We start from the raw sequence: 24,134 nt of genomic DNA, 5'->3' as shown, positions 1-24,134 counted from the left end.
TTTTTTAAGCACTGTAACTACTTTGAATGCCAATGATGTTCTATCTAGATTAATAGAATAATTAGTTTCTCAATTTCCACATTAACATCTTTCATTGTATATTCTTTTTGTTGTTTTAAACCCTAAAATATTATGGTCATAATTTATTGTATTTATTTTTGCTTTACTGTGCCCTTGTTTATTCCCTTTTTCATTCAATTCAACTATCTTCATTTATATATCTCATGTAAAGCACTTGGAATTGCCTTGGTATGGAAAGGTGCTATACAAACTTACCGTACATGATCAAGAAAAAAAGGACGAATGCTGATGGTCCGTCTAGTGTCTACATCCATGGATGCTGCCTTTACACATAAAATAAGTAATCTGTTTTTTTAATATTTTGAACTGTAGGAGGCAGCACTCCGCCACGGACCGTCTGAAAAAAAGGACGAGCAAGACTTCGTGACGTCACATTTTGTGGGCGGATTCTTTCTTTGTCACTTCCGTCAAAAATACAACAAATAGGTTAAATGTTAGCATGCCGTGATGTGAGAGCTAATTCAAACTTATCAAACGATATATGTGTGTTTAGCTAAGCAAAACTGCGATTCGACTGGTTTCAGTACAACACCAGGTCAGTCCGCTTCTACACCACATGCATGTATAGATACATCGCTGGCTAGTTAAGGTTATTTTAACCATTGTGCTTATATCGCTCACTGACGTACCTAATGTTACACAGCTAACTCTGAGAATGAAGCGCTGTGCAAAGTGATGTTGCTTTCCGTTGCACTGAAAAAGGCCTATAATATAAATAAACGATGATTCCTATGCTGCGAGTAAGGTTAGAACAATATTAACATGTTAGCAAGGCTAGCTTAGCCCTGGTCCTGTTGTTACTTCAGCTATCTTTCTTTTTTGGGGTTCAAACAAACATAATTTAATCGTAAAAAAATATTATAGGTTGATACAACTTTACCCTTTTTAAAAAGTATTTATTGATATTGTACCGAATACAACCAAACAAGGAGCTCGACTCCTGCTAAGTTAAAAGGAACAGGAAACAACTCCAAAATAAAACAACTTCAGCAGACAAGCATTCAGAGCTCTGTTCTTAAAGCAGCCTATGCCTCTTAGATTCTAAGTAAAATACAATTTAATTTTCCACTGGTATGTTTGTGTGATGGAATTATAGAGTGTCGATGCTTCAGTTTAATCTATATTATCATACATACAGTAACCTCATGTATTATATTAAACTATTGAGAATTACCTGCTGTCATGATCATGTTGTTATTAATAATCTTAGTTGAACCTGTATTTATCATGTATTGATCGTCGTTGAGTTAAACGTGGATCTTTAGTTACCAAATGTTGTTAAACTCGTAAAATAATTAAAGCTTGCAGTTGAGGTTGAATTATAACATACTGTATGAATCTAGAGTCTACTGTGATTGTTGTTCAAATTCTCTTTCAAAACTGTAAAGATTTGTATTTCTGAAGGCATCCAGTTTTGCTCTGCAGACTAACTCCAGGTCTTTGTTATGTAAATGTGATTAATGCGCTATTAACAATGTAATATATGTTATCTTTGCATTCGTATGATTGCAATGATTGCACTAGAAAACAATTGTAATTATTCAATTAGAGCCAGAAGATTTTAAAGTCATCATATTGTACATTGGAGTTAAAAATGCTTATGGCCCAGGGAAGCACACTTTTGAGGACAAACACAACCGTAGAAATGGTTCGTTCTCATTTTTGCACTGCAGTGAAGAGTAACATGTGAATATTGTCAGATTTAAGAGTGGATGGAATTGATAAAAAAATGGTTTTCCTTTCTCCCTTCCAGAGAATAGTCCTTCCTAATTTAGTTCCAGATTTCCCATGCAATTAATAGTAATGAATATCGAATGCTTGTTGAGTCGTGCTGCTTATCTCACTGCGGTCTCCTTTTTGAGACAACCTGAACTTAGAATATAAATGATAGCTTTTTCTTCTTTCATTGTAAATGTTAAATCTGCCTCCTCCTCTTGCCCAGATCCATGGTCTCATGGAGCCATCCACAAAGCCTGGGACCAATCAGGTGGCTGATGTGGTGTTTGTTATAGAAGGGACGGCGAACCTCGGACCTTACTTTGAATCTCTCCGGAAAAATTATATACTTCCAGCTATTGAGTAAGATTGCGAAGATTTGCTAACTGATTCCTTTATTATTCCGGTTTTCATGTCTAAATGCTTTATTTTATTCCCTATAGATATTTCAATGGAGGGCCCCCAGCCGAAACAGATTTTGGTGGAGATGTGAGTGTTTCCCTCTTTTTATGATACATTGAAAATGGGTTCATTGGCAACCCTTGTGAGACAAAATGCTTGTTAATTGCATTGCTTGTTTTTCTTTTGTCCTTGTAGTATGGAGGGACACAGTACGGTCTTGTAGTGTTCAACACAGTAGACTGCGCTCCAGAGTCATACGTGCAGTGTCACGCACCAACCAGCTCTGCCTTTGAGTTTGTCTCATGGATCGACAGCATCCAGTAACTTTAACATGTTTACTTGATATCAAAAGTTTACATTGTTTATCGTCACAGAGATAAATGTGACAGCATTATCTTCCTAATCGTAAATATGATGCTGTTTGTCCACACAGGTTCATGGGAGGTGGAGCAGAAAGCTGCAGTCTGATAGCAGAGGGACTCTCGGTGGCCTTGCAGCTGTTTGATGACTTTAAGAAGATGAGGGAGCAAATGTAAAGCAGCCTTTTTGCACACTGCTCTCTAATTCCTTCGAACAGTTTACACATTTCTAAAGTAGAATCATTTCCCACTAATGGAAGGATCATTACTAAACGATTGCTCCTTTAAAATTATTTAAGTCTTAGTGTATTACAGTTTGGAAGGTAGTCATTATGAAGTAAAGACATCTGTGGGAGCGATCAAGGTTAAAGACTTCTTAAAGGACAATTGTATTATGTTTTACTTGATAATACTAAAGTGCTGGCTCAGTGAGACAGTTCATTGAAAGGTCTCCCTGTTCAATACATATTGATATTCTTTAATGGCAACAACCAAAAGCGAGTAATAAAGCCTCCCAAAATCACCTGTAAATCATCTGATGACCTCTAGAGCTGTGGTTCCCAACCTGGGGTTGATCGCAGGGGGGGCACCAGGCCTCCGATGATTTGAGGCCAAATATGATATTTAGACTTTTTTTATTTTTTTATTTTTGTACATATAATTGTAACGCAATACATAATTGTCGCTAAAAGCCTTGTCTCTACATTACAATAAAATATAAAAACAAATTGATTAATTAATTTTAATAAAAACTTCCAACAGGAGTCATTTGGGGGGGGCTCTTGGGAAAAAAGGTTGGGAACCCCTGATCTAGAGAGTGACACACTATGGGATTTACTCCAACTACAAATGCTAACTCTTTTTGCTTTCTCTTTTTCTTCTTTGCCAGAGGTCAAACCCACAAGGTGTGTGTTCTGCTGTGTAACTCTCCTCCATACCTGCTTCCTGCTGTGGAGAGTGTCAGCTACACCGGCTGCACGGCAGATAACTTGGTCAAAATCATCAGAGATGTGAGTTACCACCTAAACTGTCTGTGATTCCCTCGAAGCACAGGCAGACACAACGGGTTTATTCCTCTTCGAATCCACCGTGAAAACTACACATAAACAAACAGTATAAATGACAAACATAGTATCGTGTTAGACACACAATAAAATACACAGCATGTGAGATGAGTTTAGCAAGGTAATACACGTAAAATAAATACAAACACAACAACATACCTTGTTAGCTGCATGCTCTGAAAACAGAGGGAAGTATTCTTCAGTCCTTATAACTTTATAAGAATAAACTTAAACTAACAGAGCTGTAAAAGTGTCTGTGCATCTTACTCTCAGTTTTTGTCTCGTTCTCGCTCTAACTCGAGAACAGCATAACGAGACGTGAGCTTGGACTTCAAAATAAAAGACTCTAAATATTGAAATATTGCAACAAATAATTATCATTAGACTTACAGTTAAATGATGAACATGTAAAAGGCTACACTTACACTGTCTAAAAAAGGGACTTATATCAAACGTTATTGTTTTAGTATTTTAGTGTTTTATGGATAGGGTTATATCAGTGATGTTTACATTTCATAAACATAGCTAAACAAAATTGTGTGATTTTTATATTTCTCAGAGAGGAATCCACTTCTCTGTTGTGGCTCCACGGAAACTGCCTGCTCTCCGGTCTCTGTTTGAGCGGGCTTCTCCAGTAGGAGGCGCTGGTGACCCCCATCCAGACTACAGTCAGGACCCCTTCCACATGGTCTTAGTCAGAGGCATCTCTCTTCCTGGTGAGAAACCTGTTTGTGTATGGGCCTCTGCATTCAATTGAATGTGTTCTGAATGAAAAAGAATTACATTGTGAGGATATGTTGAACAATATTTGTTGCATGGTTGATGTAATGTTCTTTTGACCCTCCAATTTTAATCTGTGCATTTGAATGAGCAGAGTTTTTTTGTGATTCACAAGTAAAGCACTTCATTCCCATTAACACCATTATATTGTTAAAAACCCAGAGACAAAACCCAACAGCTACAGCGTTCACACTTCTCATTTTTGACTGATCTCACCCCTGATAAAATAATTTTTAATGTAAACTACTTGCCAAGCATTTAACATAAGATGAACTTAGCAACTAGCAGAAACTTGGAAATCTAGCAGCTAATATCGCAAATATTGAAGAATAACTAAATTACAAAGAAAAGGTGAAATTACATCACTATAGATATGGTTGTAAGATACTTGTGTACTATATCCGTGTGTTATTTTATAAAATCCCACTGTAAGACGATTTGATTGGTCATGCTAAGGCATTCTTTAGTTGACGGTAGCTTCAGCATTCATAAAAGCTTTTTCTAAATGTTACTCCTACAACTTTCTGTGAGTAGGTGTGAAATCCTTGTTAAATATGTCTTATCCTTCACTCTCAGTGAAGCCTTATCTTACTCCTACATTGAAGCATTCCTATAATTCCATCTCATTGTAAAAATCCATCCCTCTCTCCAGTTTCCTCAGGTGGAGGCCCTGGGCCGCTCAAACCTGTCCTCCCTCCTCAGCCATTGGCTCCCATTCAGCCTCTTGGAGGGGCTTCTCAGCCGCCTCCACCCATTAACCCGACCCACCCTTATCAGGTAACGGGCAAGCAGCCGCACAGCGCTAGATTCCCTGGAGTCTCATTTCTGTCGCCTGGTTTTGGCTGAGTTTCAAACAGTGGTGTTAATGTTCTTTTCCCTAAAACGTTTTACCAAGCATTGTCTTTTTTTAATCTGCTTGCTGACAGAATCCGACCCCCATGACTGCTGCTCAGGTGGCGGCACAGATGGCCGTGGAGGCAGCCAACAATCAGAAAAGTCGCTGTGAGTTACCGGTAGACTCTTTGAATGATTCTTGTTTGCCAAGATTTTAGTGGCGGTTCTTTGTCTGCATATTGTATGTGTGACTGTGTAGGTTTCTACAGTACAGATTACTGTAACTCTTTCTGGAAAACAATTTTCTAAAGATTGTGTTACTGTACTTTTTTTAAAATTAGATGTGTGCTATCTACTACTTATTCTCACATGGAGGGACCCATAATAAGATAAGATAGGACTTTATTTATCCCGAAGGAAATTGTTGTTCCAGAGATACAAAGATACAATAAACACAGCAGCATGATAATAAATCTCTGAACTAACAGTGCAGTGAAAAGAGCTAATTAAATAACTACAAGAAACATAGAAGGTCAAATAATTAATATAAACTGTAAAATAATTGTATATTGAATAGTGCAGAAAACATGGTGGCGGATACTTAATTGCACGTTAATATTGCACATTATTATTAATATTGCACACGTTATATAGCAGAGTGTTTTTGTAATAATAATAACAACGGGCTCTTTAGATATGTAAAGATTAGAAGCCATCCGAAATCAGTGCAAGGGTTCCAATTTTTCAAGCTGTTCATGCTTTACATGTGATATATCTGTTCTTACTTTTCCCCTCCAGTCCCAGGGATGGTCAATCAAGGTCCTCCATTCGCCCAGCAGCCAACCCTCCCATCAGTGGCTGGGGTGAAGCTCAATGTGCCCAGCATTGCAACCGTCACTACATCAACACTGCCCATGATGCCACAGCAACAAGTACCTCCCAATCAGCAGCAGCCTGTCCCTCCTCCAGGACAACCCCAGCTGCCACAGGCCCCGCCCCAGCAGCAGCCCCCCGTCAACCAGCCCATCGTGCCTTCTGCACAGCCCAACATGGTAGGTCATGATAATCAAGATGAACAAATAATAACTTCAGGTTTTTTTAATACACTTAATGTTTAGCATCTTAAAATAAATTAAGCCAAGACCTAGATTACGGGCTATTAAGTTCCGGTAGCAGCCAGCTGAAGATTTTATTTGGTATCCTTTCTCTCTTGTAAACACTTTTTAATGTTTAAATAATATTAATATTTCTACATGTAAATGTCCCTGCTCAATATAGACATCATACAACCAAGTCTTTAGTTTGTGATGCTGTATCGTCAGCAGCCCCGAGCTCAGAACAACGCACTGTCTGAAGTCTCGTATCAGAATGAATTTTAAATGTTGGTTCATATCAAACCCTGAAGATGTTTCATTCTCCCTCGAAAATCATTCTGGGTACATTCAGTGTTGTTTTTTCCTCATTGAGTCATTCTTCTTTCTAGTAGTACTTATTGTTATCATTTTGAATTGTATGTTGTTTGAAACTAAATTGCCTAATCTAATAACCTTCCAGTTTAATCATCAGAACAAACATTATTCACTTTTTGAAAAATGTGTTTTTTTTGTTATACTTTCAATCAACAATTGCCCCCCCCCCCCCCCCCCCCTCCTTCTTTTTATCTTGACAGCCTGGTGTTTCTGTACCTCAAGGCAATTCAAACCCAATCGGACAGCAGCAAAGTGTGGCCAATAAGATTGTAGCATGGACCGGTGTTCTGGAGTGGCAAGAGGTAATACCAAGAAAAAGCTGTGACTCCTGAATGTTTTGTGCCCTGAGGATTAAGCTCAATATATTAGAAACCTTTGAAAGTGGTTCTCATCACTCCCTGCGATGTATTTAGAGTCATTCTTTGGGTCATTTTCAATAAACATTTGGTCTTCCTGCGCACAATCTGGGGAAGCGTCTGCAGGGGTTTCTTAGCGCAGACATATTACCTTCTTAGACTCTTCTCTGACCTGGTAACCACATGGTGACGATGTGAATTACTCATCTAAATCTAACAAGAGAGAACGAGCATATTTCACAGAGTACTGGTGTTTTAGATAACTCTGCTGACCTTATAGCCCAGTTATAAACTGTTCGAACTGGATTGGGGAGCGGCTGTCCTGCCGACAAATCACCACTGTCTAGGAACTATCACTGTTGTGAGCTTTAATAACCTCCTGTCATTGATAATTGAACCGTACGATGAATTGCCCATTATCTTACTGTCCAATTACTATTGCCTTTGCTCAAGGTCAATCAATTTAGTTTGCAGTTGATGTGCTGAGCCAGGGAAATGGATGTTAATGGCTTTTATGCGAACCCCTTCAGGCCTTCAAGTGTTTGTGTTTGTGGAGCGACTCGGATCAATGGCCTCTATCGACTATAGTCTCATCCTCCCTCTTCTGTTTGTCAAAATTATCTAAGTCAGTTAAATGGACAGAAATAAGAGTAGAGGCTCAGGAAACTCTTGATCTTGCCTGTGAGCATGAACAGTTGCAAAGTGGAGTATGAAGCATTACCCTTAATCTGTTTTTATCTACCTCTATTAGACCTGCTCTGTAAGTGATTCTCCTATGGAGTGATCTGTAATGTTGAGAAATATTAATCACCACTATCACTCATTTTTGGTTGTTTAAAAACTCTCTCAGGGGAATGCCAGTACAATTGGCTGCAGCTTGCATTCAGTACTTTATCAATATCGTTCATCCTGTTTGGCTGAATTTCAATCTATTCATTCGTAAAAGCTTTCATTGTCTAAATTATAGGTTAACGTTACAAAATGGTTTGTTTCATCAGTCACTCATTTAAAGTAGATTAATACAATGGTTTTGTTAGTATCCACATCTCAGGCTCCTTTTCACTTCTCGATTTAGCAATCCCTGAAGATATATAAGCCATTTGTCCTCAGAGAAAGCCAGGCACAATACACTATCAACAGGGACTACAGTAGGCCTGACTCATATGTGATGGATTCATCATTGATCCTTCATTGATGTCCTGAAGATGAAGTGGCTGGCTGTTTTCCCCCTGTGGGATTGCAGCATTGATGTGCTTATAAAGTAGTTATTTTTTCTTTCATTATTGACACTTTACTAAGCACAGGTTATCTGCCGGTCTTTAACATCCATCCATTCATCCATTTTGTTTAATTGCTTGTCCTGATTGCGGTCACTGTGACAGAAGGGTGAGCAGTGCAGCCCACATGTCCCCCTCCTCAGCACTATCCTCCGCCCGCTCTGAGGCCAGCTGGAAGATGTAATCCCCCCCCCGCGCCTCCTGGGTCTTCCCTGGTGTCTTCAGCAGCTGCTCACTCCCAGAGCACCTCCAGAAAGAGACAGTTTGGAGGCATCCTCAGACCGCCTTAGGGCCTATGAAGTTATAAGCTTTTCGCCAAATAAAAACATTTCATGGAGAAAAAAATAACTTTCCAATATCCGTTTAATTAGTTTTGAAAAAGAAAAGATGTTGGCCACGATAACGTCTGAATCTGAGGTTGGACAGTCATTTGGAGTCCAGCACTTTGGCGTAGGCTTTCTCAAGAACTGTTACATTTTAATGCAACATCCAGTCCCCTAATAAATTCTGGAGGTGTGAATCCAACTTTAATGTGTTATAAGATATATTTATTTTCTTCAGGCTAACTGACTAACTTTTTCTTCTCTTTTTGTGTCGTCTCACCACCCCTTTCCTGCAGAAGCCTAAAGCCGCTTCGATGGATTCAACCACCAAACTGACGCGTTCTCTGCCATGTCAGGTGCACGTTAACCAAGGGGAAAATCTGTGAGTAGCCAATCAAACATTTAGGACTGTATCTCTAGTAAAGGGTGGTTTGTTTTGTGCACAGAGTTAACAGATGCCATTCTGTCTCTTAACAGAAACACAGAGCAGTGGCCACAGAAACTCATCATGCAGCTGATTCCACAACAACTCCTGGTGAGAACACCTTTTAACCTTTGTTTAGTACATATAACTTCAGTTTTGTTTATGAATGTTGCATTACTAATTACTCTCTTTCTGTAGACAACCTTAGGTCACCTGTTCAGAAACTCTCGAATGGTTCAGTTTCTCTTCACCAACAAAGACATGGAGTCGTTGAAAGGCCTGTACCGCATTATGGCCAACGGCTTTGTAAGTTGTCCAAAACTAAATTAGTTGAGAGTACTTGTTCTCTCCCTGTCCCAAATCGTATCCATCATTCAGTATTCCTCAATACATTTTCCATGAGTGGGAACTGAGTGCAGCTCCCACCTCTGTCCAGCAGTTGCTCTGAACATGATGCAGTGCTATGTGCAGGACTCTAGAGGGGGACCCAGGCCATACATCATTCACTTTTGCGCCAGATGTTATGATTTTAAACATACAGATCAGACACACATATTTATTGTTCAGTTTTGAATTTCTTCCAGAAGGCTAGCACAAGGATTTTGTTCAGTGTGGTGCATTGTAACCCAGTTAGTACCATTGACAAATAGAAGAGGCATTAATAGTATTCAGCTGAGCTCTGCCTTGTTGCCTGATCCTTATGAAGGATTGAAATCTTTTGCATTTAATTCATGAAACCGATATGTTTGATTGGGTAAAGGAGCTCAATAATAGGCTATGTCCCCAAACCTTAGCCTATCGATAATTATCACTGTTTTCCAAATTCAAAAAGATCAAAGGTTTTATTGTCATATGCACAAAGCTACGGTGTAGAAATGTCAATTACATTCTTCTGACCTGAGCTCCTCCAACAATGTAACATATATAGTAAAATATAAAAAGTAATGCAAAAGTCTATATACAAAGTAGTCAAGTGTCAAGGTTTTAATCTGTCCTACCACCCTCCCTACAGGCGGGGTGCGTTCACTTCCCCCACACCACTTCTCCCTGTGAAGTGAGGGTGCTGATGCTGCTCTACTCGTCCAAAAAGAGAATATTCATGGGCCTCATTCCCAACGACCAGAGCGGCTTCGTCAATGGCATCCGGCAAGTCATCACCAACCACAAGCAGGTCCAGCAGCACAGAGCGGTGAGTAGTGATACGAGCAGAAAGAGAGGAAGCTTTCAGTGTGGAGTGGGGAGACCAAAAGGAGGTGATAATGAGAAGGCATTATAGAGCAGCTCCAGGGAATTGAGGTGCATTGTTTACAGCATTAAGGTGCATTGTTATTGACATTTCATTTAGCTTGCCCAGTATCTTTCACAGCAGCCACTCACGTCTCTCACTCTGGTGGAGGCTAATGGGGCTAGCATTAGCCAAATTCCTACTGCAACATTAGATGACCGTTTCACTCCCACCTCATTATCACTCCAAGGGAGATATAGGTGCAATTCATCTGCAGTCTTTATGTTGAATTGATTGCATTCCTAACTAAATTGTCTCTGTAACACTGTATATGGTGTACTGTGTTATGTTATTGCTTTTTGTAAATATACTGTGTTAACATGCATAGATCTTCACAACATTTAAGCTCTTGTTGATACATAGGGCAGTGTCTTTAGTGGTTATACCATGGATGTAAAAAGATAACTGGATACAGCTTCCGGTCAGTCCAAAAGTACATTAATGTTAACGTGTGGGTTAAAACATTCCTAGAAACTGAATCTGCACTGTAGTTTCACTGTCATCTTTTGATAATGTTTAAGGTTGTAAGATTTGGTTTAAAGGTCCCATGACCTGGCAATTTCTCCTGATCAAAATTCCATTGTTGAGGTCTAATAGAATAGATTTACATTGTTCAATGTTCCAAAATCACATTGGTTTCTCATACAGCATCTCTGTATAGTATGTGTATTCACTCTCTGTCCTACACGTCTTGTTGGAGCTCCTGCCCCTCCCCCCTATGAGCCCACTGTGCTCTGATTGGTCAGCTCGCCCACTCTGTTCTGATTAGTCAACCACCGTTACAACGGAACATCATTGATTATGTGTTACAATGGCGTTTGTTAGCAACCAGAAAATGACACCAGTAATGACAAACCAATGAGAATGCTGCGTGGGGTCTGGGTGTCGTGTTGGCGGGACGTTGCGGAGCTCGCTGCTCCGCCCTTTGAGGCTTGAGGAGCGGACAGTGTGAGCTGTATTACTGTACAGGCTTTGCGATTTCATAATCGCATCATTTAAAATCGCGATTTCGATTTAAAATTGATTAATCTTTCAGCCCTAGTTTGCGAGACAGCGAGACACCGCGGAGCTCAGCCTGAGCACACACACTCACACTCTCTCACTCACACTCACACTCACACTCACACTCACACACTCACAGCCAGGCTGTTCGCCACACACTCACAGCCTGAGCTCCGCTGAGAAAAGATAAGGCTCAGTGAGAGTGTGTGTGTGCGGAGCTCCGCGGATTGTTCCATTTGGACCAATTGGTCCATTTGGTCTAGAGTGACGTCAACCTTTCCCGGAAGAAAAAAATGGAAAAATAAAAATCTCCAACGAGGCGTTCTGGGGCAGCATAGACAGGTCTTTTCTGTGTTAGAGTTCTATTCGCTACAGGGTGTACTTTGAGGGTTTTACACTCTGCAGACCATTTACATGCAGAAAAAGCTACATAACACACAAGGGGAAGGGTAATAAGCAGAAAAGCATATGATGGGACCTTTAAAACTAAGCTCAACTCGGACAGATATTATCATTTTTTTGTTTAGGGTGTTGAGATCTTAACATTTCATGAGACTCACTGTAGGAGAAGGAATGGAGAGGCAGAAGTGTCTGCCAATCTTTCAGGGCAGGAAAATCTAGAGGAAGGGTCCCTCTTTTCAACCTCCCTCTAAAGGTAGACCAATTCTCGTCACTGAGTTCATTACAGGTTACAAATGCTGCTGCCTTGTCCACATTACATAGAAATGTCACTTTCCCTCTCTGCTCATCCTCATCCCTGCAGACAGGGTGATTTAAAATGTGTCTTTTGTATTAGCGGGCTTTTCCATCACAGGGCTCCACTCCAACTTATTGCATCCGTTGAGGAGGGATGCTGCATCGCTCTGAAACAATGCAGCATCCAGTCGCAGGAACTCAGCATGTCTCCATTTCCAAATGAATCTTGTTATCTGGTTTACATGAGTTAAATTCAATTTCTCTTTGCAGCCTGCTCTCATCAGCAGTGATAGCGCTTGTTTACTCACCCTACTAATTTTATTTCTTTGCAAAAGCGCGTGAGCTCTATATGTAACGTGTGTGTGTGTGTGTGTGTGTGTGTGTGTGTGTGTGTGTGTGTGTGTGTGTGTGTGTGTGTGTGTGTGTGTGTGTGTGTGTGTGTGTGTGTGTGTGTGTGTGTGTGTGTGTGTGTGTGTGTGTGTGTGTGTGTGTGTGTGTGTGTGTGTGTGTGTGTGTGTGTGTGTGTGTGTGTGTGTGTGTGTGTGTGTGTGTGTGTGTGAGAATCGGTGCATTTAGAGAAAAGCAGAGGACATGAAATTGAAATGAAGGTTTTTTTTCTTTCTGGCTGTTGAGTAACATATTCAGTGCTGCATTGCTAATAGGGAAGCGCTACGGCAATCTTAACGTAATTACAATTTCAATTTGGACCAGTAGTTAAGGTTTTTCTGTGCAAAGCCCTGGAGTTGCATTCTTTGGAAACCAGATTGTTGTTTTTTCTTTTTACACAAGAAAACATTTCATATTTCTCTCTGCAAAGGGATGCGAGCCCTAATCCGGGATTTGACAGGTTTGTGGGTTAAAGACAGAAGATAAATCCTAAACGGGAGAAAAAACCGCAACCGTTCTGTACGTTCCCTCAAAATACCTACATGTATGTGTTGCACTATCATTGGTTGAAAAACACACTGTACATTAGCACACTCAGGGTAAATCTGATTATGCAAGATGAAGATATCTCTCCAATACATTTCTGAGTCTGTAGTTAATAATTTGTGCTCATCTCTCTAGTCTCTCCCTCAGTGTGCTAACAAAAGCCACCGCAGCAACACAAACCCCGGAGCACTGAGTCGGTTTCAAATGTTGAGTATTTAAGTACTGTACTGAAATACAAATTCGAGGAACATTGACTTTAATAGAGTATTTTCTCTTTATGTTACCTTTTACTTTGACTAGCTTCCAGAAAAAAGTATGGTACTTTTTCTCTCCTCTGCATTTATCTGACAGCTTTAGTATCTGTTCAGGTTACAGTAACCCATCCCCTTTAGGTACATTGGGTGTCAAATTGCTGTTTTAAGTACAGAAGTGTAATGAAATGTGCTCAGTGTATCTTCAGTTAAAGCTGTTATGTTTCTGAGTGATCAGAACCTACCTTGCAGCTGTGTAGGCAGAAAATGGCGCTGTAACAGGTTGCTTCCTGTCTTTCTCTTCAGAGTTCACTCTGACTGGATACTTTATCTTACATTATCCCCCTCCCGACTGTCCTAACCACTTTATTCATCAAGATTGAGTTTGTTTAAAATGAGAACTCCAAACACCTAAGCAGGTGGTGTTTAACGATTAGTATCCATGGTGCATCATCGTATCCAAACTATGTTTGTTTTTACTTCCATCTGCACACTCGTGCACAACATAAATATGTGTGTTGATTATGTTTGGTAACAGCCTTTGCATGGCATAACAATGTTGACGAAAAAAGACAGATTGTGATTGATTATGACAATACAAGAATATCCGGATATCAGACTTTATGACGTAAGTCTGTCCAACATATATATGTTTAGATCAGAGGGTTGATAAGAGGATTGTTGGTTATACACTTCATAAAGGACAGGTTAACATTATTTGCTAGTTGGTTTAAAAAAATAAATCCGGACAAGCCATCATGAAAGAGTTATGTGTAAGTGATGTTGGACAAAATACACTGTTTTCTGCAAGAATTCACAGCAACGTTTGTACTGAAAAGACTTTAACCTCAGAAGATGCCCACTTCATTTGTCCAACTCAGGAAGCTCAAGCCTCATATTCGCTTCTGCTGAACAACAGAATTCAATTTTGCACAAAACAAGGATTTAGTCCCCCATCACTCACATTGAACTTGATTAAAGAAGGGATTTCTCTGCGGCTAGTATGAGAACATTTGCAGCTAGCTGTAAAGTATTTCATGTATACGTCTTATGAGTATTTATTTATTGCTTATGAATGTGTGAAATTACCTTATTGCTCTCCCCTACTCAATAAGTTGTGTAGTCACATTAAGCTCTTAACATAAACAATAGAAAAAACAATGCATTTGTTCTGGACAACTTTAAGATAAAATAAGATTAAAGGTGACTGGCTGTGAGAATGAAGGGCATGCAAACTGAGACGATAAATAAAGGTTCTGAAATGTTTCTTATGCTTGCTGCTGTTTCACTTTCTTACAATGCATTTACATTTAATTTAGATAATGCTTTAATCCAGAGCGACCTACATACCTTTCTCTCCATTTCTATGCAACAGTTGGGTGGTGCAGGTCCGATGCAGCCTGGTCAGGTCGCCCCCAACCAGAACTTCCTCAACAGACCTCCTGGCCCAATTCCAGTCTCCCACGGCAACGTTCAGCAGCAGGTAAATGAACGCATTCTGTGCTGGCATGTCTGCCCAGGTTTCGCACTAGTTTTCTTTTCACGCTGCCTGTTGTTGAAACCTTTACTGCACAGGTGCCCGCTGATTTCTGCATGCCTTACTGGTAACCCTTTCCTCTACTGTCCTCCTTTTTTATTCACACTTCCACCACCCCTTCCTCCGCTCTGATCTGTGCTGGGTCCAGTCTGTGGTGGTGGGCATGCCCCCTGTTAGTCAGGTCTCTATGATGGAGGAGCAGCAGAGGCAGAACAACATGGTGAGACCCCCAACATATAAACACCATGTTTTTAGGGTTTCCATAGGCAATACATTGAAATGGTAAGGGTTTTAAAGTATTATATACTTCTTAGTTATAATTAATCTTCAGTCATTGAAGGTTAGCCTGTAACACATGTACCAGCACATTGCCCATTTCTCCATGTCCTTTATCTGTCCTTGTTTTTATTTGGCTGATAAAAGGTATATAAACATGACCAGTCAGTAGGCTGCTTTTCAAAATGTATTGTAATGATATTAAACAGAATGTAGGTCTTGTGTGCATCCTGTTTCCTCATCAGAACCTGGTGTTGTACATACAAACAGAAATACATATCCCTTTACTCCCAATACTCAGCATCTGGCGTGTGGACAGCATGTGTTGACTTTACCTGCTCCTGTCCAATTAATGCACGGCACTGGGAAGCACAGATTCTATTGATAACATGCATGCACATGTTTTTATATTTAAATGTATCATAACTCTTTGCAGTGTGCATGAGGTGAAGAGCACAAAACCAGCAGCCCATGATGGTTTATTCATATTCATAATACATGTGAGGAATACAACATTTTAAAATGCCCTTCAGATGGCTATGAGAGCAACCGGACCAACCAACCAACAGCCGTCAGTCGGAGGTGCTCCACCCAACCAGGTGGCACAAGGCGGACAGGCCCAAGCCCAGGGTCCCATCCTCCGCCTCTCAAACCCAGGAGCCAACCCGCAGCTCCGCAGCCTCCTCCTCAACCAACAGCAGCCAGTAAGAGTGCACAGCAGCCACAGGATGTCTCATACTGTAACTTCTCTCCTGGAAGTCTTGCGTCTTTTGGAGGTTAATGTCACTTTTCTGTCTCTGTGTCCTTGCAGCAGGGTGGGGTGTCTCACATGCAAGGCATGATGTCTCACCAGGGCTTAGGGCAGCAGTTGGTCCATCCGACACCAGGAGGGGGGGCTCAAATGCAGAGCCAGTGGAGGCAGCCCTTGCCAGGTCAGCAAGCACCCCCACAGAGGTGGAAAGAGTTCAGACATCAGGGACTCAAGTGAAAATCTAAGTTTAAAATATAGGCCTGAAAATGTATTCTTTAAAGGGTAATGAGGTTCATAGCCAAACATTCTAAAATTGACCAAGTCTTGGTAGTTTAGTTTTTTGATGTTCAAAACCACTTGATGCCATTTCAATACTTTTAGTATTCTTTTCAGAAATGATCATTTCTGAAAAAGTTTACGGAATCCCAAATTTAAACATCTGTTCCTCTTCCCCCCATTCCAACCTGTGTGCAGGTCAGATGCTGATGTCTGGAGGTCAGAGAGGCGCGGCCCCCCAGCCCGGGATGCCCCTAGTTTCCAGTGCAATGGATGATGAAATCCTCATGGACCTTATCTGATTGAACATTGTGGAGTCAGGAACTGACATTTTTGTTGAAACTCTGCATCAATTTTCCAATTTGGACACATTCATCCGCTCTGTTATTTGTATTGCTATAAATGTTCAACAAAGTTAAGGGATCGTGAATAGTTCTAAGTTTTTTCTTTTACAGGACTGAAAAGCTGAATTTAATTAGGGGCATATAATGAACGTTTTTCATGGAAATGGTCAAACCAACAGCATGCTAATCCTCCATGCTTCTCACTTAAAGATGCCAAACCATCTGAAACAGTAAATTATGTGATGCTTCTGGAAACTCTGCTTTTCTATACATGTTTTTTTTAGAATATTATCATTACAATATGAAAGTGTTATTTTTTTTTCTTTGAGATTTTACTTTTTCTTATTTTTGATAAAGTTGTCTCATGAAAATAAAATGATGAAGTATAGCTCTTTGAAGAAGTGGCATCATTGTGAAGAGTTCTTTCCTCTTGATGCACATTCCTGATGTTCAGCCAGTCCTGCCTCCTCCCCCCTGTGGGAATGCTGCTGGGACCCTTAAGGTAAGAGAGAGACTGAAATAGTCACAGTAATAGATGGTTCAGTATCTTTTTCTGCCAAATAGTGTCACAGTGTTAATTTTAACTACTCCAATATGTCATGGAACCATAGAGAGTCCCCTCGTGCCAAGTAGTCCTACCAGATGGCATCAGTTGGCCATGTTTCTCTTGGCATAACGTACAATCAGGCTGATCGCATGCGCACATGGCTCAGACTCCAAGATGCCCACAGTCTGCCTTTTGAAAGGTGCTTTCACATTCACACACGATCCATGCTAGTTCAAATTAACAAACTCTATCCTTGTACCTGATGGTGACTGATGGGTGCTGCTGAAGAGACAGAGCCGAGATGTCCGTGCACGAGGAGAGAAACAAGGGAACTTTGCTCAACCTCACTCTAACGTTCATGACACATTTACTTATAGGTTTGTGGGTTTTTCTTTTTTTTTACTTGGACACTGTGTATTCACACACATGCACACACATTCACCAACAGGAAGTGATGTCAGTCCCTGTCACCTGGGAGACAGAGACGGTTGCTAAGATACCGTGACAGTGGGTTCTTGTTTCTGAGCTTTTTCCTCAACCCCGCTTTCACATGGACTCAAACAGATAGACACTAGTCCCTCAGTGGCTGGTGTTCATCCCTCCCATCACTTAATCACTGGCTGGCCCTCGGAGCCCGGCTTAGCTTCACTTTATCTTCCTCTCTCTCACTCACTCTCTCCCTCTCTCCATCTATCTCCCTCTATCTCACTATCCAGCTATTAGCGCCTGTCTGAGCTCATAAGTTTTGCAGTATCTCTTTTATTAACAGAAAACAGTGTTCACAGGTCCATGTGATGAACTGTTGTAAATAAATTGAGGTCTAAACTGACCTCCATTCAAGACGGTCTTTCAGCAAATATACTTCATGATATTTCTTTTTGAAATCAATATTTAATGAATTATATTTAAACTCTTTTTTTTTTAATTACACCCTAGCATCATAGGCTATATTAATTTCATTATTTGTATGACGCTCTATAAGTAAAATTCTGGTTCCAGTTGGATCAATTATACTGTATTTAACTGGCCCATGTTATTAGTCTTCATGGTGAAACTGTGTACATAAGGTCCACATTTTATTTATACATCTCAAAAACTCAATGAATTAACCTGTGGTCTGATCAAAAAACACACTTTTTACAAGTAGAAATCCTTAATGTTCTGAAATACATTCATATAACTTGACAGGATAGAAATAAACGACAGTGTGTTTAATGTTTGTCGAAAGTGTCAACCTTTGACCCATTTTTGAATCCCCGGCACTGGACTCTCATAGGGCTGCCACTATAACTGGATGAGATACTGTCTACTCCAACATAGGCTAGAAATATTAACGTCTGAGCGATTTAATGAAGACAAGTTGAGGCTTTACTTCAAAGCTGTTACTTTAAGTCTTAAAATTATGGCTTACAAAAATGTATGAATACCAAGAAAAACATGATTGTGAGATAATGTTCTTGATATTGATATCAGGAATGACAGACAGACCTGTGAAGTGTAGTGAGGGGGAACTGGGAATGTCTGGCTGGTCCCAGTTCAGGTTGGCTTCAACGCGCGTTTTCAGACAAGAATTTTCATTCCTTTCTGGGTAGGCTGAAGAAATTGTGACTGAGTGGGCGATGTTCTGAGCCTCCATTGTGGAGGCAGCTGTCTACATGTGCTTTGTGGACTTGTGGAGATGGTGTCCCCTAGGGTATCATGTGGGGGTTGCTGTGAGAGTATGGGGATGCGAGGCTGTTGATATGAGCCATCAAAGCCATCAGGGTCTATACACTCGGAGAGCTGAAGATAGTTGGCTGTGAGTAGCGACTTTATCAAAATGTAGTATTTTTTACAAATATCAGTCCTTTATTTCAAAATGATTCCTTAAAGTCTGATTAAGAAGAAGAGCATCTTAGTAATGTTTTGAGTGAATATAAAACATTTGTTAATTCAAATAGAATTAATTTAGTAATCAAGATGCAACTTAGATATTCCACAACTCACTATGTTTACCCAAGTGTGCCATAAATGTTTAACGACTCTCAGAAGTAGGCTACCTTACTTTCCCCCAAATTAGCTATAGAATTTACACATTTTAAGGGTTTGTGTTATGTCATAAACATCTCCAAGTGTCCTGATCCTACTGTATACATTTCTCATAATTGTGTGAAGATCAAGGCACGCTTTATTTTTCTTCAGGAGGAAATTGATGTGGTCATGCAATTCAAATTTGAACTCAAGCCGCTTGTGATACCATTAACTCTGATCTGACCATTATTAGCTGCATGGGTTTGGTGGAACTCTAATGATAATTGCCAAGCACGAGACAGTGAAAATTCACAAAAAAAAAGTTGAACCATTCTGCCTTTTACACCAAAGCTTATTGTCTCCCCCCTGCATCTGCATTGTAAGGTTGACATTTCTATGACTTCTATTGGTGACCAATTTTACCCCAATGATTTCTCCTCTGAAACCAAATGCAATACAGCAAAACTGTTGCTCTAACTTAAATATTTAAACCTGTAGCACATAATTCAACAACATTGAGGTATTCTTTAAAGTAGTAGTGGAAAAATGCAGCACAGAGATGGAAATCACTAAATGAAATGGCTGTAAAATAAGAAAGTTGAACAAAATACCTCCTGTCATGCATTAAGCATCCAGCTTAAGAGTGTGTCCTTACGTATGAATAGTATTTATGACATTTGCATAACAAATGTGCCCCCAAACTTTCCCATTACATCCCTGAACACACATTTGACCAAAGACTGAGCTGTTTGGCTGCTCTTTACTGTGGAATTGTTTAGGTCAGAGCAACAGTGGCCTGAAATTAAAATGCTCCTGCGTGTTGGTTGTATGGCATTTTGGTTGTATGGCATTTTGTTTGTTGTTCCTCGCATGAGGACAGAGGCAGTGGACCAGTTAGAGGGCCAGTTAGGGGAGACTATAGGCAAGAAATGAAGATTATACAGCCTGATGGCAGAAGTGCTGCTCAGCATAATGGGGTTTATAGGCCTGGTGGCAGAGTTTGTTTTACGCCCTGTTGGAGGAAGTGTTGACAGGAGCGAGGGATAGAAGAGACATTCTTATTATTAAGCCTCACCACAAAGAGAATATGGCCCCGTCCACACGGAGATTTCAAAAAAGTATTCTGTCCAGACGGAATCGGCACCGGAAACGTGTCCGTCCACACGAGACCGCTCGACCCGTTGGAGACGCTGTAGTACATATGCCGGGCTTGTAAGTGGCGCTGTACTTCCGCCCAAAAATACACCAAATGCAGCGAATAAGCCCCCCCGAGCATGGTTGCCATGGTTGCCTGGTTGCCGTTCTGTTTATTCTCCGCGGTGGATTTAGCAACATGTAGTTCATGTAGTTCTCCATGTCCACTTGTTGCTGATGGTTGTGGTGGTAGAGGAGCTGTAGATGTTTGCACTAACATCTGTATCATGGTCAGTAGCGTCTGGAGCACGAAAGCAACCCTGTGATCCGCCATTGTTGTTGTTGTTGTTGGCGAAACACATCAGTAATGACGCAGGTGACGCGGGAGTGAGTAGCAGAGGTGGGGAGAGGCGGGGCTATGGCGTCATCGTTATCAGGAAATGAACGTATAGGGTGTACACATGGAGCCGTTTGGCCCTTTGGTTCTTATTATACATCCATGGTTTGGCCCCCCAGAGCTTTTTGTCCGCAGATCTACCCACCTTGGGAGCCGTTATCGTTATCCGCGTTTCCGTGTCGGCCTCATGTTGACGAACCGTCTATACCAGTGGTTCTCAACTGGTGGGTCACGGACCCGTTTCAAGTGGATCGCAGATGATACGACCATCACTCTCCGATTCCGTGGCCGAGACCCTCATCCATGCATTCGTCTCCTCCCGGTTGGACTACTGCAACGGAGTCCTGTTCGGGGTTCCCAGTAAAGCCCTGGACAGGCTCCGGTATGTGTAGAACTCGGCTGCCAGGGTGCTCACTCACACCAAGCCCTGGCAGCACATCACCCCCACCCTCATCCACCTCCACTGGCTCCCAGTCAAGCACCGTATCACGTATAAACTCCTTCTTCTGACCTACAAATCCCTCCATGCCCTCGTCCCCCAATACCTGTCTGACCTTTTCCGCCACCACACTCCATCCCGGAAGCTACGATCGTCTGGACAGGATCTCCTCTCAACCCCCCGCACCAGGTTGCGGACTTTTGGTGACAGAGTTTTCAGTGTAGCATCCCCCACCCTCTGGAACTCTCTCCCCCCCGAAATCCGCAGCGCCCCAACCCTGGACACTTTCAAAAAAGCCCTCAAAACGCACCTTTTCACCAAGGCTTTCCCCACTATATAGTTAGTTTGATAGGTTTATTTTTCCGCTACTTGCCCCACCTAACCTGTCTGCCTCTTTTCCACGGTTGTGGAGGTAGAAGAGTTTAGTCAGCCCATGGAAAGACTAAGGACGAGGGTGCGGGTTCAGAGGAGCATTTAACACCTCAAATTGGATTTGTTTTCCGAAACTGGTTGAGGTCCACTTGGCTTTGGTTGAGGAGGATCAATGGTGCTATCAGGCCTAATGGATGCAGTTGCCAGATAAGGTTGTTTCTGATAAGGGAGGAGTATTGGCTTTAGTGGAGGAGATACAAGCTTGGTTTACTCTTCGTTTAGAAGAGCTTCTCTCTCTGTTGGGGAAAACACAACGTTTTAGGGTGTACACAAGCGTTGGAGCGTTCAACCCTGGCGTGCTGTTTCACCATCAGATACGGATCAGGGCTCAGTTAGGGCCTCGGAGGCTGTGGAGAGTTCAGACTTGAGATAGCACGTGAGCAAGGAGGGGGGAGATGCAGAAACGGCAGGAGGAGAAAGGCAGGTGGCATGTTCTCAACAGCACAACGTATTTGCCCCACTTCCTCTCATCACGGCGTTCTAGCACAGCATGGCGATAGCAGAGGTTTCACCCACCGAGGCCCCGGGACCTGAACATAACCCAGGGCAAAGAGAGCGCCTGAACGTCTCTCAGCCAATATGCCAGCACAGCATAACACACAGCAACACAAGGCAGAGCACAGGCGGAGAGAGCAGCCTCATCCACAGGGCAGGGGCAGAAATACTAGACGGCAAGCTTTCTGTCTTCATGTGAGACGCATTAATCCTCACAGTGGCTCCCATCTTTATTCATTCATCGGCCTGTGGTGTCCACTCAATCAGTCAGTTAAAGGCTGGCCTGGCGGTGCGAGACCTGCACACCCACCACAGTTAAGGAGGAGAGAGGAGGGGAGGTAATTCTCCACAGCGTATAGCCTGAGCAGCACTGCAGTACACAGATACAAACAGAGTGGGTTGGGGAGGAAATGTGAGGGGGCTCTTTTAAATAATGAGGCAAAGGGGGTAGGAGGGATTAGACAACTAGAGGTGAAAAGGGAGCAGCCTTGTATCAAGCGTGAGCGAGATTGAGAGGTTCAAAGTAAAGGAGGCAGAGAACTGTCAATATCAAGACCGAGCGATAGGGAGAGATCCAGGACGACGACAACAACTCCACAGACTACAGAGGGAGGGAGAGAAGGAGGCAGGGATGTGGTGGTTGAGAGTGTGTGAGAGTTAGAGAGAGGGAGGGAGGGATATCCACTGCACTGTTGTGTGACTGGAAATTTAATAGAGAGAGAGAGAGGGAGGGAGGCAGCAAGGGAGGGGAGAGAGAGAGAGAGAGAGAGAGAGAGAGAGAGGAAGACGCAATGCAAAAGCACTGAGCGAGAGCCGTTGTTAGAATTACAGAAGACTGGGACAGGCTGTGGACACTGCTAGCCACTCACTGCAGAGTGGGGGGCTTTGGGGGGGTCAAGTTAGTGAAAACATATTGAGCATAAAGTGGAAAAGGGCATCCAAGGCCGTGCAGAGTGTGCATTTTGCCTCGTATAATAAAGAGATACAGGTTGGCCACCCTGTTGCTGCATCGAGGCTGAATATGTACGGGTCAGTTATTACCGTGTTTCCCATCGTGTGAGTGTGTGTGATTGTGAGTGTGAGAAAGGAAGACACGTGTGTGAGGAGTATGTGTGTGAGAACACGTGCCTGTGATGGAGAGCTGGCGTTGAGGTACAAGGATGTAAGAAAGAGCGATCCTTTGAGTCCCGATATAGAACGTTATCAATCCAGCACTAATCACCCGTTTGAAAAAGCCCTACACCCCCAACACACACATTTTTTCTTTCCTCCCTCCTCTTTCCGTCAGCTATCTGACCGACAGTTGACCACTCTCTCACTTCCTCATGTTAATATCCTGCTGAGGTGAACGACAACTATACCCTGATCACACCTGTGACCTTAACCTGACCTTAAACCTTACCTCACTCCCCCTTTAATTAACCCCCTCCTGTTATCTCATGGGGAGTCAGCTAAGATGCTTTTAAGATCACATATTTTCTCTTTTGGTTTGGTCTCTGAAAAATCCAGTCTCTGTCCTCTCCTCTGCCGTCACTACCTGCATCTCTGCATATCAATCATACTTGTATGTTCTGTATACATACCGTATATATGATGGGAGCTGCAATGGCAGGTATAGGACTCCAATCCAATGAGGCAGTGCTGTACAGGTGGGGCTCAGCACTGTGTGTGCTTGAACGTTGCCAAGGGAACCAGCCAAGCAGCAAATGTTCCTGTAACAAGCTGTAAACACCACCATCATCATATTATAGAGATTATATGACCATATGGACACATGTGTCTGTGCCTCTGGATTGAAGTCTACAAAAGAAAAACGAGAGAAACGAAGAACACATGACATTTTGAGCATTGAAAAGCAATAATGCACTGTAGAAAAACATCTCTAATTTGAGTTAAAATAATTTAAAAAGATCAATCGTTTGATTATTAGATGCATTTGTCTGTCATCTTATTTGAGGTGATTAATAATCAAGCCTTTGCCAAGTGCTGTCTGGGTCTTGTGTGCAACGTGCATGGTGATATGTCTGCAGATTGCAACAGAAACCATTGCATTATCTTTGCAAGTATTAAAGACAAATATATATAACAATATATCAATACAAAAAAGTTCCATATTTGATGCAGCAGCAGCAGCAGCAGCGTGACGTCCCCTTGCCGTCGGCCAGTGGTTCCATCCACCTGAAGATTTCTGAGACAATTCTCATTACCAGCGGTGGCAGCGCAGCACTTGGAAGGGGTGAATCA

At 41.8% G+C, this 24,134-nt stretch overlaps 1 protein-coding gene across 3 annotated transcripts; it reads left to right on the top strand.

Moving 5' to 3' along the window:
• The first annotated feature begins 463 nt into the window (after positions 1-463).
• med25 (mediator complex subunit 25) lies at positions 464-16,824 on the top strand. Of its 3 annotated transcripts, none has more exons than XM_079645938.1 (20): positions 464-616; positions 2,024-2,160; positions 2,241-2,286; positions 2,395-2,519; positions 2,633-2,731; positions 3,448-3,568; positions 4,182-4,338; positions 5,055-5,179; positions 5,329-5,404; positions 6,035-6,288; positions 6,906-7,007; positions 8,961-9,043; positions 9,139-9,196; positions 9,284-9,391; positions 10,098-10,274; positions 14,628-14,735; positions 14,938-15,009; positions 15,599-15,769; positions 15,877-15,997; positions 16,291-16,824. In XM_079645938.1, exons 2-20 carry the CDS (start codon positions 2,036-2,038, stop codon positions 16,392-16,394), a joined length of 2,232 nt encoding a protein of 743 aa, XP_079502064.1. In that variant the 5' UTR covers positions 464-616; positions 2,024-2,035; the 3' UTR covers positions 16,395-16,824. The 3 variants fall into 3 exon arrangements, with proteins under 3 accessions (XP_079502064.1, XP_079502063.1, XP_079502065.1); XM_079645937.1 differs by having other exon boundaries at positions 8,958-9,043; XM_079645939.1 differs by lacking the exon at positions 14,938-15,009 and having other exon boundaries at positions 8,958-9,043.
• Positions 16,825-24,134: the final 7,310 nt, after the last annotated feature.

Source organism: Notothenia rossii, assembly GCF_949606895.1.
Source record: "Notothenia rossii genome assembly, chromosome: 8".
In the NCBI taxonomy this organism is placed as follows: Eukaryota; Metazoa; Chordata; class Actinopteri; order Perciformes; family Nototheniidae; genus Notothenia; species Notothenia rossii.
The sequence above is the reverse complement of the archived record's forward strand: the minus strand, read 5'-3'. Positions and strand labels throughout refer to the sequence as shown.